Consider the following 18,027-nt stretch of genomic DNA (forward strand, 5'->3'; position numbering starts at 1 on the left):
CTCAAATTAAAGGTCTGCATTTCATTCAGCCCACACGTGCTTACAGACTCAACTCAAACTTTGATTTGTAGATAATTTCAAATTTATCTATTTTGTTTTACTTTTTAAACATTATTTATTGAAAACCACAATCTGTATGTTCGACTGAGAAATATCTGAATAGTTGCTTTCTAAAACGTGCTTCAAGAAATCTTATTATAGTAGCAAGAGATCCGTGGAGAAAAACAGTTAAATTAACAAGATTTAAACAAGATTAAAATAAATAATCAACAGATTAAAATAAATAAATAATTAATCTAACAGTACATTACTATAATGAGTAGGAAAACACGTGAAAATGTGACAAACTATTTTCAGAATAATATTGTAGACATTTATATAAATAAATCCACAATATAAAGGAGTCTTTGTAGAAGAAATTATATAGATGCCTTTTAAAAATTTGCTAGAGAATGATCATATTTGTGCGTCTGTTGCATAAAGGACTGAAAACCCCTGTATTACATAACATATTTGCAATAACAAACAAACTGCATATTTTCATTTTTGCAATTTCCTTTTTATTTGAAAACAGCAGTGATGGAAACATGAGTCCCTTTCAGTCCTTTAAAGCTCAGAGTGTAATGCAAATGAGTTTACTTTACAGTGAATTTCCTAGCATCATTTCACAATCATGCGAAATCCCAGTTTACACAGCTGCCTTCATTATCCAACAAGAATACCGAGTTGAAACAGTAGAAATTCAAACCAGAAATGTATAAATACGAAACAATCCGGAAAAAGCCATCTTTCCAATAAATATGCATCAAAAGTAAAAATGCAAATTGGTTAAAAGCAAGTAAACCTAGACTTATAAACCATTAAAATAATAGTGCTCTTTCTTCCACACTTTTGAGGAATGACACATTCATGAAACCTCACTCTCATAAATATATCACATTCCTTTTTAAACAAATCACGTTCTTAACGTGGTACAAATGCTGAAAGGTTCATTTGTGCTTTCTGGAAAAGACTAAACAAGCCTTCTCCTAGTATATGTATGTGTTACAGGTCAAAAAAGTTGCATTTACACATATTTGATTTTATCTTGCAATGACAGCATACGCACTTGAAATGATGTCACAGTTTCATAATGGTAGGCGATTTTGCTAAAGCACTTACATACAGTATACACTACAATTTTGCATACAATGTCTTTTTAGTTCAAAGAACACTTCATCATCCTGAATAAATAAGATGGGAATTGATGTTTTTTGTGGAATTATTACATGTAGATGTTCTGCAGTGCAACAGCGAACAGTCAGACAGGTCCTTTGAGACAAAGCAAACAAACATATGCTGTTCCAGTCACACCAACATGATTGTGCATTTGGGCCTTACAAGCCATGTTAAAATCCCAATATTTGGTCCACAATTCTTGAAACAATAAATAACTAAAATAATTAAGAGACGGATTGTATATACAATTAGCCAAGATTCAGAGAAATTAATTTGCAGCATATTTGTGAACATCTATCACTGTCCGTTTCCACTGAAAATGGTGCTATAACATCATTACATCACAGCAAAATAAGGAGATTTCAAGTCATCTCAGGAGAGTCTGTAATCTCTTGTGATTTTTGATGTGCTGTTGGAAACGTTTAAGACTTAAATTGAAGTCTCGCGAGGTGAGCTGGAGGACTCCAGGTTGACATCGCTGGACGCTTTATCAGACGGCAGCTCAGTGGGAACCTTCAGGGGAGAGAAACACGTGTTCAAATTAAGATCTCATTAAGACATGGAAATCTTTTTCATGTCCCTTAAGACGGCAATTAATTGATAAAATGGTTATCTTGAACACCAGGACATCGAAGGCTAAATACACTACCAATCAAAAGGTTTGAGATAAAGATTTTTTATGCTCACCAAGGCTGCATTCATCTGAGCGAAAATACAGTAAAACTAAATAAAATAATTATTTACCATAGTAATATATTTTAAAATATAATTCATTCCTGAATTTTCAGCATCATTACTCCAGTCTTCAGTGTCACATGATCCTTCAGAAATCTTTCTAATATGCTGATTTGGTGCTCAAGAAACATTTCTTATTGTTATCAAATGTTGTGCTGCTTATCATTTTTGTGGTAAACCTGATTCATTTTTTACAGGATTATTTGATAAATAAAAAGTTCAAAAGAACAGCATTTACTTGAAACAGAAATATTTTGTAACATTATAAATTAATGCACCATTGCTTAATAAAAGTATTCTTTTTTTTTTTGTTGTTGCTTTATTTTACATGTACATACTATGTACTAGGGGTGTAACGATTCGTTTTAACAATGATTCGATTCGTATCGCGATTCGTGGTTGTCGATACGATTCAAGGACGATATTGGTTCATTTAGAACGATACGATCCGAACCGATTCAGTGACCTGAAATCGATTCAGTGACTTTTTAGCCAAAAATTCTTGTAAGGGAATCAGGTATCAATTAATTATGGATATAAACAAACAAGTAAACAACAATTAATGTCAAATTCACATTTTATTTGAATAAAGTAGGACTGCACGATTATGACAAAAATTATCATTGTCGATTATTCCCTTGAAATTGTAATTGCGATTATTAATTACGATTATCACAACATTTAATGATGTTTTGAATAGTTTGGCCATGGGACCCACATTTCCCCATGGTCATCAAGCCGCGACCCACCTTTTTAGGAATTATATAGGCCTATTATAATACATTTGTTAACACAAAAATTGTTGACACACAAGTTCTGTCCCCCTTTACTTAACATACCAAAAAAATTGTAAGAATATGACAAATACTGATAAACAGTAGGCACTGTTAAATAGCAGTCCCAAACTAGTGTTTGTTAATACAATCTTGTTATGAGCCACCACAGTCATATAAAAATATACAAAATAACCAGTAAGTGGCATTTTGTTATGGAAACAAACAACAATTAGGCTACCATGGTGATACACAATACTTAGAAGAACTGGTAAAGAAACATGGAAACTGCTCCTGATAAATAGCAACACACATGACGTACCAATAACGTAATTTATTGGTATTTTACTTTTATTTCTTAACTTACTAATTTACGACGTTGCATTCTCGTATGTCTTTTGCACTTTAGTGAAGTGATACAGCGCGCGCCGGCGCATTTGCGCGTGCAATTGAAGAGTGCGCGCTACTGCAGTATAGCGGCCTATTTTTTTTTACAGTCTATGATAGCGGCTGAGAGACAGGAAAGTCCGTTTTTCTGAGGTGACTGAGAGACTTTGCGCTGCTTGTTGTCTTTGCGCTGCTGCTGGCGCGTCACGCATGGCGACGACGTCACAGATAGGCAGACTGAATCGAGTAACGTTTATCATTAAAAGTGCTAAGAAAAAACATCCATATAAAGTCTGACGTGCTTAAATCCAAAGCGTTATTTCCTAGTATGGATACAATCGATTCATTACATTTTAAAACGATGTTAGATCGATATATGCCGTCCGGAAGACGAACTTGCCGAGCACAGATCGATATAGTTGGATCGTAGGAATATAAATCGATACATCGATGTAGTTGATGAATCGTTACACCCCTACTATGTACTTATTATAGTAATTACAATAACTGTGTAATAACTAGGTACTAACCCCTAAAACTAGGAATCTACCTCTAAACCTAACCTTAACTCATGTAGTTACCTTATATTACCCAGTACTTTATTAGTTAAGTACACGCAAGTGCACGTACTGTAAAATAAAGTCCAACCAAAAAATCTTATTGAGCCTAAACTTTTGAATGGTAGTGTACATTGAAAAAGAACAAAAAAATGCTGTGCCTTATTTTATATCATTATATTTTTTCCAAAACAATACTAATACAAATAAATAAAAACATAAAAGGTAAAATAACACTTCTTGACATTACATTTTACTTTCAAACACGCCAGGCAAAATCCTTGAACTCTCTGTACCTGTCAGGGTTCTGTCACTTCGGGCTGTTTGTTCTTGGCTTTGGTGAAAGAACTCTGACACTGCTATTGTCTTGTCTTGTCTTGTCTTTGTCTTCTGTCCACATAAATTGTTTTGTGTGCGGAGCGTGGTGTTCGGATCCCAGCGCTTCGGTCTAGTTTAGTTTCGGTTCTGTGTTGGGGGTTCGGACATTCATGCTCCGTGTGTTTGTGTATCTTGTGTATACGCACTTCTGTACTTGGGCTGTACACACTTCTGTCTGTGTGTGGTGTTGTTTTCTGTGTAGCACGAGGTTCGTGTTTACATCAGCCATATGCTTTCTCGTTGTGTTTTCGCACAGCTTGCTTGTCTGGTTCTTTGTGCCATGTGCTTTCATGTCTATTGTGTCACCCCACCCTTCCTGTTATCTGTTTATTGGTTCATTTGCCCCACCTGTTCTCCTTCATTATCTGCATTGTTTGCTCCTTATTTATTCTGATTGTGTTTGCAGTCTTGTGTCAGATCGTCCTGTTCCAGAATGTTCCCTCTCGTGTGTTTCTGTGCCTTGTTGTTGGTCAAGTCAAGTCAAGTCAAGTCCTGCTGCCGGTTTGTTTTTTATTAAATAAAAGACCATAAAATTCTACATTCTTGAGTCCTCGACTCATCCCTTACCTCAACCTTGACAGTACCAATGAATATTCACTTTGATTAGCATAGTTTGATCTGTCAAACATCTTTTTGATCCTAAAATTTTACTTTGATCTTGTACTAATTGTATCAAGATTTGAATGGTTGAGCATCTCTGTGTTTGGCATATTTATTTTGCAAATGTGATGAATAGCATAAAAATGAGACTTACTGCTTGTCCTTTGTTTGTATTGCCCACATTGACGTCGTTTCTTTTGAGGTCTGATTTAATCAGAGCTGTAGGAACAACACAAAAGTTTCTTAATGCTGTTCACATACAATACTGATCAATAATAGGAAAGGCCTGTAAATAAGAATAGTAACCTGTCAGAACAATGCCAAGGAGGATCCAAGCACACAAGAAAATGTTTCCGCTGAGTGGGCCGTATTCTGTGGTCAGCTTCCCTTGTATGAGAGTAAATATGATGCCGAACACCTAAAAATTAAAGATAGAGTATGAGACAGAAAAACTTGATTACCAATGACTTAAGTATAATCTAAACCTGTTCTTCAACATGTTGGAGATAAACAGAGTAAATGCGGAAGGACTAAGCTTGTCAAATTAAATGGGGATGTGTATTTCTTTCACCAGGCTGTTCAAACTGAAAGTGGTTACCAGGGCGTGTATGGAAATTAGAGAAGAAATAATATATGTTACTGACTGTCGATGGATACACAGTCTGGCGTCCACTAAACTTTGTTCAATGCGAGTGCCGTATCCTTGTATATAACATGCGCAAGATAGGGTTGGGCGGTATTACGGTAATATCGGATACCGCGGGATCTTAAAATAGCACCGGTATCAGTTTCAGTACCGTCATTACCGGCACTTATATAGCTTATAATATATATAATTTATTTATTGCCTAAAAAATGCTTATGTGTGGTTGCAGTTTGGCAATATTTCTGGTTCCAACCGAATGAGAAGGGAGAGGCGGTAAATACAAGAGATGTAAACACCTCTAACCTAATGTCGCATCTCTGAAACAACCGCCCACTCACTGCTGCCAGGATGCATTTTGTTGTCGAGTTCATTAAATAAGCGCATTAAGTTTCGTATTTGTTAAAATATTATAATGTTATTTTTTCCATCTTTGTTGATTATGAAAAGTGAACGGCACAAATAAGATGGGATGCATCGGGAGTCAGACGATTTGACCACTTCAATAAATTTCGTTTTGTAAAAGGCCTCTTTAAAACGAATTTCGTTTTGTATATATTGTTTCTTAATTTTAATACATTTTTCATCAACCAATTGCCTGGATAATCATGACATGATGGGCATGCCGCGGTCACTTGCATTGAAATCTCATAAATTAACCGAAACTCAGTGTAGGCTATGCCTCACAGACATGACAAATATATATAAATAAAGCTTGAAATTTATTTAAACGAAACAATTAAAAACGAAAGAAATAGGCTACTCACTGATTAGGCTAAGTAATCCATGATGTGCATTTCTCTCTAGGCGCGTTCATACGGAGATGCGATCATCAATTTCATTAAACGAAACCATTCAAAACGAAAATAAATAGACTAGCCTACTCTCTGTAATCCATGATGTGCATTTCTCTCTAAGGCGTTCACTACAGAGATGCCGATCGTCAATTTCTTTAAACGAAACAATTCAAAACGAAAAGAAAAAGGCCACTCTCTGATTGTGTAATGATGTGCATTTCTCTCTCTGCGCCTATAGAGAGAAATGCACATCATTACACAATCAGAGAGTGGCCTTTTTCTTTTCGTTTTGAATTGTTTCGTTTAAAGAAATTGACGATCGGCATCTCTGTAGTGAACGCTATAGAGAGAAATGCACATCATGGATTACAGAGAGTAGGCTAGTCTATTTATTTTCGTTTTGAATGGCGATCGTCAACTTCCATCTTTGCAGAAAAGTTTTATTAATAAAAATGAATGGACACACGTCACCGGATTACAAAGGCACTTATTGCTTGTTGCACGCACACAGATATTATGTTGAATAATGGTGGGCTCGGGCTCATAATAACAGTTAATGCCGTCGGCCGGACTCAGACACAACGTGCACGGGTTGGGCTTGATTTTTTTTTTTTTTTTTTTTGCCCGATCTGGCATTCAGTTTCTGAACGGTGTAGGCACAAGCCAACAGTTTGGTGACGCCGTCTGAGCCCATTATGTCATAATTTTTAATTAGTCACGGTAATACCGTATACCCCGGTAAAATAGGGAGGAGGTTTGACGGTATCAAAATTCGAATACCGCCCAAGCCTAGCGCAAGAAGAGACGAAAGAAAACTTGCGCACACGCTGTGAGAAGATTTGTGCTCATCCAAAGCGCACGCACAGAAAGCCTTGAAAGCCTTGCATTTGTACGGACAAATTCACACAAAATGTATGTCAACATGCCCGTCTTGTCGAGTATTCTAGCAAACATAGCAGGTTATATCTTAAGACTTAAGTTAATGTTAACAGTTGAGAAAGACAATGCATTTTTTAAGTATCAGTGTACAACAAAAGACAAGGAAATCATTCTTGTATCTTTGCTCTGTTGTATTTATTTATGCTGTTGCTTGTAGTTTGATTATTTGTTTTTATTTGACAGCATTTCTTTTATCCCTGAACATAGCACAAACCGAACCATACCGAAACCATGACCCCAAAACCGTGATAAAAAATGAACAGTGAGTAATTTGAATTAATGGTTAACTGAAAGCTTATTAGAAAAATGAAACAAGTTGAATGAGCAAACCACACATACCTGTGCAAACGCATTCAGAAGACCAGATGACGTGCCCTCGGACTCGGGGTATGTGATTTCGACACCGAATTCAAAGCCAATGGGAAGGTAACCAGTCATAAAAAACCTTTTGAAAAGAATAGTAGTAACATGAGTCAAATGTACCTGGCTGGTAGAGAACAATTTAAATGGGAGAAGATAATGTACAGCATGTACAAACATGTATCAAACAACAATAGAACATTAAAAAAACTATTAAAAACTCATTGATTGACCGCTAAAAATAAGATATACAACCTATGCTTGGAAGAGAGAATACAGGAATAGTGATCTGTCCGGACTTGTGAATCAAGTGACGGGCACAATAAGTTGAACTTTAATGGCAGGCTTACCCTAGAGCCCCAGCAGTAAAGAAGATAACAAGCAGATATCCAGCGTTCAGCGTGAATGTGAACACCACCATTCCAATAAAGGACAGCACGTAGACGATCAATGTTGTCAATCTAAAGGGTGAAAGGAAAAATTAAAACCTTTGACAAGCTGCTTGTCTCAAATCTTTTTTGTGTGGGGACAAAAGTTTTCCCCAGGCAGATTTCCCAATGGGTTCAAGTTGGTCCGGTATATTCACTGTGTTGACCAACAGAAAGGTGCTTGGCTTCTAAGTGACTTCTGTGTGAGCTGTAATTCATATAGCGCTACACTGTTGACAACAGAAAATTGACCTTTTTGGTGAAAGTTAGCTAATGTTGCGGCACCTTAAATAATAAATTAGAAAGAAAATACTCAACATAGTCAAAACAATTTATGGATTAGCAGCTGCTAATAATGAAAATCTGATACTAATATGAGTGCAAAAGCTTAATGCTTCAAAGCCAAAAAATTCCACTGGTTTAGCAGATATACATACTTATAGGATTTAGTACGATCCAACCAGACTCCACACAGTATTGAGCCGAACATTCCAGCCACCACCAAAGTCAAGCCGATTCTGCCTGTGTTAAGCTCTTCACCCTAAAAAAACAAAACAATTTTAGAAGGTTTAAAGGTGATTTTAACATTTCTATCACATTTAAACATACAAGTGATACTGTCCTCCAGTGAGATTTGATCTCAGGATTTTGGTATAAAGAGCTCACACAACCAAGTTCAATAGGCCTCCAGTTAGTTAACCAGCAGCTGATTGCAACAAAAAAATTATGAGATAATAATAAAAATATCTCTATGGTAGTATTCAGATTCCCTGTGATATTGAGAATGGTCTAAAAAAAAAATTTTTAAGTTATCATATCAAAATTAGACATTTCAGTATCGTGACAACACTATTTTTTTATAATTATAACTAATTATATTCTTAGCTCAAGAGGTTTGTTGCAACCGGGCCCAGAATGTATTTTGGGCCTCATCTACTGCAACACTTTTGACTAAAGCCGGGTGCACACTGTACGATTTTGGCCACCATTTGGACGTCTGAGACAACTTTTTGCGAATCCATACTGTACATCTTTTTTTTTTTTTTCTTCATGCATCCCTTTTTAACAAATCTTGACTGTCGCGCAGTGTGACATGGCTTACAGCGGGGATCATGTTTGTACAGTATGACAAGCAAAAATGGTACAGGACTATTATAAATCGTACAGTGTGCACCTGGCTCAACTTTCATTAATTTGTCAGTGACACCTGGGGCCAGTTGCATAAACATAGCCATTATGTTAAGACTGTGTCTTAAGAACTAGTATGATCAAGTAGAAGTTAATTAGGGGTAATCAGTCTTACTGTTCGGTGTCAAATTAGACCAATCTACGTTTTTATGTTACTGACTTTATTAACAGTCTTAAAGAATAAAATTGGATGACTAACTTGTAAGACTAGTCTTAACAGTTTATGCAACTGGCCACTGTTTTTAAAAGATCTCATGACCAGATATGGAAGTAAATATCACAGTAAGAAATATCACATGGTGTGTGCGGTCCCGAAACTGAAGCCTTGTGGGAAAGCCTGCAGAACATTCGGACAGATCAAACTTGGGGATGTACACAGAAGAGCTTGTCTTTTCATTTGAGCTCTGTCATGAGTAGCAGGCATGCATGAAAAGCAGCTAATGAACTGGACAATAAATCGGTGACCAGCAGCCCATTCCCGGAAAAGAGTACCGTGGTGCGCCTGACCCCTACACACATGCACATGGCATAGTCATGCTAAAGCGGTAAATACAGAGTTTATCAAAGGTCACTTACCGGGTAGTAAGTAATTATCATTTGATTGAGAAGTGTAGATACAGAGTAGAATGATCCGGTCATGATGCCTAAAAACAGATATTTTGAAAATGATGCTTAAAAAAAAGTTGACAATATTTGCTGAAGTGCAGAACTTTCTATATAATAAAACTGAAATTGTAGGTAGCATTAGAGAAGGTTGATACTGTATAATTACAGTATTAATTTAACAAGCCATACACAAAATAAAATAACAGAAATCATCTCATAATGAATGGTGTATGGTGCTCTATTGAAAGCACTTGGAAAATATTAAGCTTAGATTAAAGGAACAGTTAACCCAAAAATGAACATTTAAAAAATAAACAATGAAATACATCATATTTTTAAGAAAAATAAAATGTTGCTTTTGTATTCCATGGAAGAAAGAAAGTCATACAGGTTTAAAACAACATACGTATCAGTTAAGGCTTATTCACACCAAGGACAATAACTATAAGGATAAGTTTATAGTTCTAAAAAAAATGTTTTATATAAAGGAATAGCAGAATCCCCACTACAACAATAACGATTATTACATAGAGGAACAATATTGCTGGAATTACTGTTTTTCCATAGCCTGGGTTTCCCCATACTGCCTTGCTCGCAGCGCGATTTTATTCACGCTGCTAGGCAGTCTGGACACCATGGAAAAAGGGAACCGATCACAGAACGGGGAGGGAGCAGCAAGACGATGACGACACCGAAGCAGTTTGTTTATATCTAATTGAAGCGATTGGTTATGAGCTACGTACAGGCGTATTTGATAGACATTCATAGCGCCCAATAAACGCCTCTGGGCATTCGTAAACCACGCCTCAAATACGAGAAAATGAACACGTGGTTCCCAGACCAAGTCTCAAATGAGACTTGGTCTGACGTTAGCCAGGCAAGTTTTTCCAGCTTATGAATGATAAAAACACTGACAGCCAATCAGAATCCATCCTGCCACCTCAAGCATTTAATGTGTCAGACCACATAACTGGAGCGTGTGCTTAGAATAAACAGAATGATGTGGTGTGGTTATCATATATAGTTATCTTTATAGTTACCGTTCTTGGTGTGAATGGCCTTAAATGATGACAGAATTTTCCATTTTTGTATTGAATAATTCTCTCACCATAGCTGATGAGGAGCAGAATGAAGGGCTTGCTCCTAAAAAGGTTGATGATTGATCGTTTGTATGAATAGTCTTCAGCTGGACCAGTGGAGAGAACAGCTTGGGCTTTGCTGGGTGGGAGTGGAGGTCTATCCTTAATGACTGAGAAAGCAAGTGAGAATGAGACACACATGAACATGTAATTCCGATAATCGGATTACTAAACATGTCGTGAGGGATTAACATACAGGGATTCATTTTGATACTCTTTAAAATATGAATCATTGTTGCATACAACTCTCTTGCCCATGTTTATAAAACATATTGATGTGATGACACATCAATATGTTGCAAGTTGCTCCTCCAAGTCAACTAGTTGATTGTGTATTGTTAACCATAATGACAAAAGCATAGCATGCAGAAGAATGAATTGAATGAATGAATGAATGAGAGAGAAGCACTACATGCATCAGTTGTATTATTATTATTTTTTTATCTCCATGTTTATTTCTTTATCTCCTTTATCTTAAAAAGTTCTAAGAATGTGAAATGTATACAGATTCTTACCAAATATTGTTAGAAGGAAGAGCAGAGTTGAAACTCCAGCTGTTCCATAGAACATTATGCTGATGTTGTGGCCCATGAGATCTTTGTCGTCTGCAGTGTTGGGAACCAGTACAGGTGGCAGCAGGAAACCTATGGCTACACCAAGCTGAATGGAAATAAGAAGACCATTAAGTCGCCAAAAATAAGCACATTAAACAATAATAAAACACTACACCTTTTAAGAATAATAAATACACAAATGTGAAATATTTATGGCCTCATTTTAAATTAGTGTTTATATCACTGTGTATTTAAATAGTACCTTAACACAAATGCATAATGGTTACCATAGTTCCCGCCAAAATAATAATAACAACAGTTAGAGTCAATGGGAAACGAAACTGTTCGGTTACCAATATTCTTCCAAATATCTGGACCAACTTTAACTTGAGGAATGCGTGAAAGACCTATTTAGAGATACTCAATATGATCATTTTAGACATTCCAAAACACATCTAAAACTGAATTTTCCAGCAGGTATTTTAGTGGAAACTTTTGTAACCATGGCATGTTTGGTAACTTAAATGCTACAACATAAGGTAAAATTATTTAAAGAAGGTGTCCTGACTGCACCTATTCGTACTTTTAAATACCAAGGCAAGTGACATTCGTACTATGTCATATCAATGTCGAGTAATATTTAACTAGATGTATCTCTAATGACATAATTTACAATTCACACCTGGTTGCCCAACACCGCTGTGGCACAGGCCGTGGAAACTTCTTTCGGGCCGAACCAAACCGACGCGATTCTGGAGGGGAGTCCGAGGATGAACACCTGTGCCACAGAGCATATGATCTGTGCGGTCATGGTGACCCAGAACAGATTGGGCCCCACACTGGCGCACTTCACCCACGCACCCAGAGCATTCAACCCGGCCCCTAACAACGCAGTCATCCTCAGCCCCTTCTTATCTAACAGCCACGTCGCGGGGAAGATTAAAGGCACATAAGCGACCATATAGACCACGGAGAGCCAGTCAATCATAATGCTTGATACTTCATAATACTCCATGAAGATGTTCGTAATGATGCTGTACTGGATCCACTGAAAGGCGTTGACTAGCGAATAGAGGCTGAACACGACGAGAACGGAGAACCGCCTCCAGTAGAGTCTCGTCTCGAGCGCGTCGTTATTGTGCTCGGCGGGAAGCATCGCTTCCTTTTCATCCGGTGGTGGAAGCTCCTGTTCCAGCACCTTTGGATCCAATATTATATGGACCGATCCATTGGAAAGCTCCTTGTAGCCGCTGTCGTCGTCTGTATTTGCTTCTGTGACAATGCCGTCAGGTGTGCTGTCAGGCAGAACATGCTGCTCTGGAAGAAACTCACCTGCAACCATTTCGGCTAAATTAACCCAGTCACTTAGATTCTAATTCATATCAAATGTGACTAGATGTGTACTTCTCTGAGTAAACGTCTCCTGAGGCGGTAAGTGCGTGACACAAAGAGACAAGGATGACGTTTTCGGAAGGTCCACTTGATAATATCGCAAATAAAACGCTGTAATTTAAGATGAATTGGCTGAATTGGGACCACGTTTCCTTTCACTACCGGCTTCAGCAGCATGTGAGAGATGATGATGATGATGGCGTGATCTGCGCATCCCCTTCGGATTTGCTCCCCTTTTATTCACTACAGTAAGCTGGTTTATACGTTTGACAAGGACCAATGAGACAGCAGATGGGGTGGGGCAAGTAGACGAGCCTTTCCATGTAGACTAGCCTACTACCAGAGAATGTCCGTAGACGGGCTCTGCTACTACTCGCTATGAACAATGAGAACTGCGTCAGCCACTTTTTTCTCTTTCCCCATCGACACACAAGACTGCTCTTAATTTGCAAACCAAATTTCTAATATTTTATACATGACTTTTAATTAGAAATAAACATGTTAAAGACACACAAAAAAAAAACAACGGTGAAAACAATGTTTTAAAAGTGCTGACATTTATGTAGCTTTTTTGGCAGTTTATTTGTAATATACCTTTTTTTCTTTATTCATAAAATGTTTCATTTATTTAATAAGCACACTGTACAAAAATGAATTAATATGGCAAGCCGTTTTAACATTTAATCCTTAAAACCTACTAGTATCTATTTTCATGCTAGTACTTATTTTTTAGATACTAGTATATTTTCCATTAAGTACTAGTACTTATTCATTAGTTACTAGTGCTTATTCTTTAGGTACTAGTACCTTTTTAAAGATACTTATTCATTAGATACTAGTTCCTTTTCATTCGATACTAGTACTAGTATCCTTCGGATGAGACGTTAAACCGAGGTCCTGACTCTCTGTGGTCATTAAAAATCCCAGGATGTCTTTCGAAAGAGCAGGGGTGTAACCCCGGCATCCTGGCCAAATTTGCCCAGTGGCCTCTGTCCATCATGGCCTCCTAATCATCCCCATATACTGATTGGCTTCATCACTCTGTCTCCTCTCCACCAGTAAGCTGGTGTGTGGTGGGCGTTCTGGCGCAATATGGCTGCCGTCGCATCATCCAGGTGGATGCTGCACATTGGTGGTGGTTGAGGAGATTGCCCCTTCTATGTAAAGCGCTTTGAGTGCAGAGAAAAGCGCTATATAAATGTAATGAATTATTATTATTATTATTATTATTATTATTATTAGTATCTATTGAATAAGTACTAGCTAATTAATAAATACTAGTATCTAATATATACTAGTCACAGTTGCAATACATACTAGTCAGAACTGAATAGTTGATATCTAAATGACAGATCCCCATAGAAGTCAATGGCAAAAAAAATAATTTGTTACTAGTAACAAAAGAATAGTTACTAGTCACTATTGAAATAAGTACTAGTACCGGTATCTATTTAATAGGTAGGCTACTAGTATCTAATGAATAAGTACTAGTATCCAATGAATAAGTACTAGTAACTAATGAATAAACACTAGTATCTAATAAATAAGTACTAGTAGCTTACAAATTTAATAGGCACTAGAATCTAATGAATAACTAACGTTACTAGTATCTTTTAAAAAGGTACTAACATCTAAAGAATAGGCACTAGTATCTAAAGTGGTAGCATGAAAATAGAGACTAGTAGGTTTTAAAGATTAAATGTTAAAACGGCTTGCCATAGAATATATGTAAAGCCATTTCATATAGGCTAGTAAAATACGGTGAATTCTCTGTTCGAACTTGCCTGGGGAACCGAGTAAAATTAAATAAAGCGCAATGATGTAAGAAATAATTATTAATAACACATTTAGGCCTAAGTTACTAAATTCGGTGGTACAGTTTTAATTTTGCTTTATAATTATTCTTTCTTAAAGGTTTAGCGGAGGATCTTTCCGAATTTTAGATAAGACCCGCCCTCTCCACTTTTTGAATAAGTTTGATTGATTCACCAGAATGATTGACAATTAGGAGGACCAATAGTATAGGTGATCCACCCGGAAGTAAAAAATCCTCCGCTATACCTTTAAAGGGTAACTAAACCCTAAACCAACTTTTTTTTGTTAATGATCTGTAAGAATGGGGCTTTATTAGTGTTGTTCATTGATTCGAGTAACATTTTTGACATTTGGGTATAAAGTGTTTTAATTCTACAATATATGGTGTAAAAACGTCTGAGTGCTGCCCTCTTCAGGTTGAACGGTGGCTACTACAGTTGAATTTTCCTATTGGATGTTGCGGTACTGCGTGACGTAAACGGTACTGCGTGACGTAGGCTGGTTCCAGCTCACCACGCCCTCCCTTGGTACGAGCTCACCACGCCCTTGGATGAGCTAGCGTAGATTTATCTGTATTTAGTACAGTGGTAGGTATAGTGTTGCTGGGTGCAACTGCATAGCTTTCCAGCAGACTTGGAAATTAGGCGCCAGTGTTTGCATGCACTTGGCCTGGAAGACCGTGAGTGTAAAACCTGCATTTTACGCGGAATTGCTTTTCCAACGATACAATAGAGGTGGACATTGGCTTCTCCACACAGCTCGCGCTGAACAGCGACGCAGTGCCAAACGCTGTTCCTCGATCCTGCATGGACTCCACCACCGCAGCGGCGTCTTGATGTGAGTGATCATATATATTTTAATCACAATTTATGGTTAGGCTAAAGTTAATCCTCTGGGGTCGACAAACGCGTCGGCGCATTTTGCTGGATTTTTTCACAGAGCTGCAAAATATGAATATGCCTATACAGAGCGCGCGCTATTGACATCAACTCGATAAAACTCATCAGATGCATATTTACGTCGTCTTGCGACCCTGTGAGCAAACTCTCCATTTTAGACAGTCTGACAGCAGGACTCTCAGGTGCACGCCCTTCCGCTCACGGTTCGTCCCCTCTCTCTCCGTTGGGGTCTGCCCACTTTTCTAGCATTTTTCAAATATTGCCAGTGGGTGGAGTCAGGCTCTGACCAGGGGTTTAGTTACCCTTTAAGTTCAACTTATATTTTATTCTACATTAAGTGCTGAGTTGTGGCCTGCGTGGAAAACAAACAATTTTGATTTATGGGTCAATGACATGACATGTATTTTTTGTGTCCAAATTCATTATTTTCCTAAAAAGAATTTGAATAAATACATGTCATATATCAAATGGAAATACAATATGTCCTTTATAAGAAACCCTTTTCATTTTATTGAAATTCAATAGATTTTTTTGAGTTTTGGTGTTTGAAAGACCAAAAATGTCAGGTAGTGCGACCGTCCGAACATACAAGCAGAGAACAAAACTGAGATATAAATGTTAATTTTCTCAATAAAATTCTTAATCAAATATTTTGGCATGATTTTATGTTAAATTCCTTATAAATGAGGGGAAATAGTGTATCTGTCCTATTTCAAAACTATTCTATTACTTAAAAAACTTTTGTCCGAAAAATTTACTTCTACTAATGTCAGGGAGGGCGACCGACATAAAAATGCAATTTTATGCAATATTCCTTTAAGAAAACCATGTGACAGCATATGACATCACAGAGAACACTCCAGAGTACCCCTTTGATGCAGTAACAAGGTTAGTCACCCTCCCATAAATATTAGATAATTTGACATTTTTGAGTAATGATGTGATTGATTCAACTTATCATGTCAGGTGGTATGACCCCTGGAAAACTTTGAAAATGTGTTGTTATTATAAAAATGTCTATTTCATTTAAAAAAATTATGTATAACCTTGAGCACATGGTCAAACATTTGTATAGGTGTCCAAGTTAATGCCTGTTAGATTTGAATTGAGTTTGAAATGTCAGGTGGTGTAACCAATATGTCAGGTGTCGCGACCAGAGTTACAGTTAACCAACTAAAAAAAAAGTCAATTTAATTCATGTTTTTGAAAATATTATATATATTTTAATAAATATATAACGCTTTTAAGTTGTTTAAAGGTGCAATCTACATATGTATGTATATATATATATATATATATATATATATATATATATATATATATATATATATATATATATATATATTTATTTATATATTTATTTATTTATTTATTTAATTAATTATGGTATGAGTGACCATTTAAAGAGCATATTGTCCATCTTAAAGTCCTATTCTTCAAGAATATAGGACTGTATAATCAACATTGATACTAAAACAATTGCATCTTTAAATTAATCTATTTTAATTTGTTTTTGTAAATGCAATTATCAAGCAAGGAGAAAACAGCAGACATAGAGCTTGTTTAAAAAGTGATCCAGTTGCAGGGGCAGAGTACCTTGCCAAAAGAAAAGCAATGTATTATGTTCATTATGTATATCTAGATACATTACAACTTAAGTTAATATGGTGTTCTGTTATTTTTTGTGGTAATTACAGTTATTACATGTTAATAATACATACTTGATAGCAGTGTCATACAGCATTACAGAAAAGCATAGTTATTAGTCATGATTTCGAATGATTAACAAACCATTACCCATTCTATTAAATATTTAAACTAAAATAATTTATTTTACAAATTATATAGTACAGGTGAAACTCCCAAAAATTTAATATCATGCAGAAGTTAATTTATTTCAGTAATTCAAGTTAAAAGGTGAAACTAATATATTTTATAGACTCATTACATGCAAAGCAAGATATTTCAAGCCTTTATTTGTTATAATTTTGATAATTATGGGTTACAGCTTAAGAAAACCCCAAATTCAAAATTAGAATATTGTGAAAAGGTTTTCATAGCTTGAAATATCTCACTTTGCATGTAATGAGTCTATATAATATATTAGATTCACCTTTTAACTTGAATTACTGAAATAAATTAACTTTTGCACGATACTCAATTTTTTTGAGTTTCACCTATATGTCCCATATATTTTCATTTAATTAAAATAGAAGGGGTCTGAAACCATGTATCTTTTATAGAGATAGGTATGTTGTACATTGCAATTAGTAAGCTTGTTTACATCTTAATGGGTTTTTTTTTTCTTGACTTACTGTTACTACTGAATCTAATTGCATGAGCAGTAGATTGAATTCTGCCATTAATGTTTCTGGGCCCAATATTTGCACTAATTCACTATTTAATATAAAATATGTTTGCATGTATTAAATGTGTTCCTTGAGGTTTCAAAGTTATATTTTTAAAGAAGCTAATGTTCTTCATAACATGCATTATTGTTTTGCACTTTCTTGTTAATGAAATTTAATTATATGATTGAGATTAAAATTTTTAAATTATATATAAAATTGAGATATTAAAATAAAAAAGCCAATTGAAACCTGAACAAAATTCATTGAC

At 36.1% G+C, this 18,027-nt stretch overlaps 1 protein-coding gene across 1 annotated transcript; it reads right to left on the reverse strand.

Moving 5' to 3' along the window:
* Nucleotides 1–541: 541 nt before the first annotated feature.
* Nucleotides 542–13,074, reverse strand: flvcr1 (FLVCR choline and heme transporter 1). Its single transcript, XM_084432784.1, has 10 exons — nucleotides 11,985–13,074; nucleotides 11,264–11,408; nucleotides 10,718–10,858; nucleotides 9,580–9,647; nucleotides 8,253–8,356; nucleotides 7,738–7,848; nucleotides 7,367–7,472; nucleotides 4,955–5,066; nucleotides 4,803–4,867; nucleotides 542–1,731 (listed from the first exon to the last, which is right to left on the reverse strand). Exons 1-10 carry the CDS (start codon nucleotides 12,642–12,644, stop codon nucleotides 1,648–1,650), a joined length of 1,596 nt encoding a protein of 531 aa, XP_084288910.1. The 5' UTR covers nucleotides 12,645–13,074; the 3' UTR covers nucleotides 542–1,647.
* Between the last annotated feature and the right edge of the window lie 4,953 nt (nucleotides 13,075–18,027).

Source organism: Rutilus rutilus, assembly GCF_951802725.1.
Source record: "Rutilus rutilus genome assembly, chromosome: 15".
Lineage (NCBI taxonomy): Eukaryota > Metazoa > Chordata > Actinopteri > Cypriniformes > Leuciscidae > Rutilus > Rutilus rutilus.

Excerpts from the sequence above, each read along its gene's own strand:
- flvcr1 (XM_084432784.1), bottom strand. The coding sequence starts at position 12,644 with ATGGTTGCAGGTGAGTTTCTTCCAGAGCAGCATGTTCTGCCTGACAGC. Across the intron at positions 8,357-9,579 it reads TGATAATTACTTACTACCCG|GGTGAAGAGCTTAACACAGG; the intron begins GTAAGTGACCTT and ends TTGTTTTTTTAG. Across the intron at positions 5,067-7,366 it reads TTCTGAATGCGTTTGCACAG|GTGTTCGGCATCATATTTAC; the intron begins GTATGTGTGGTT and ends TTTAATTTTTAG.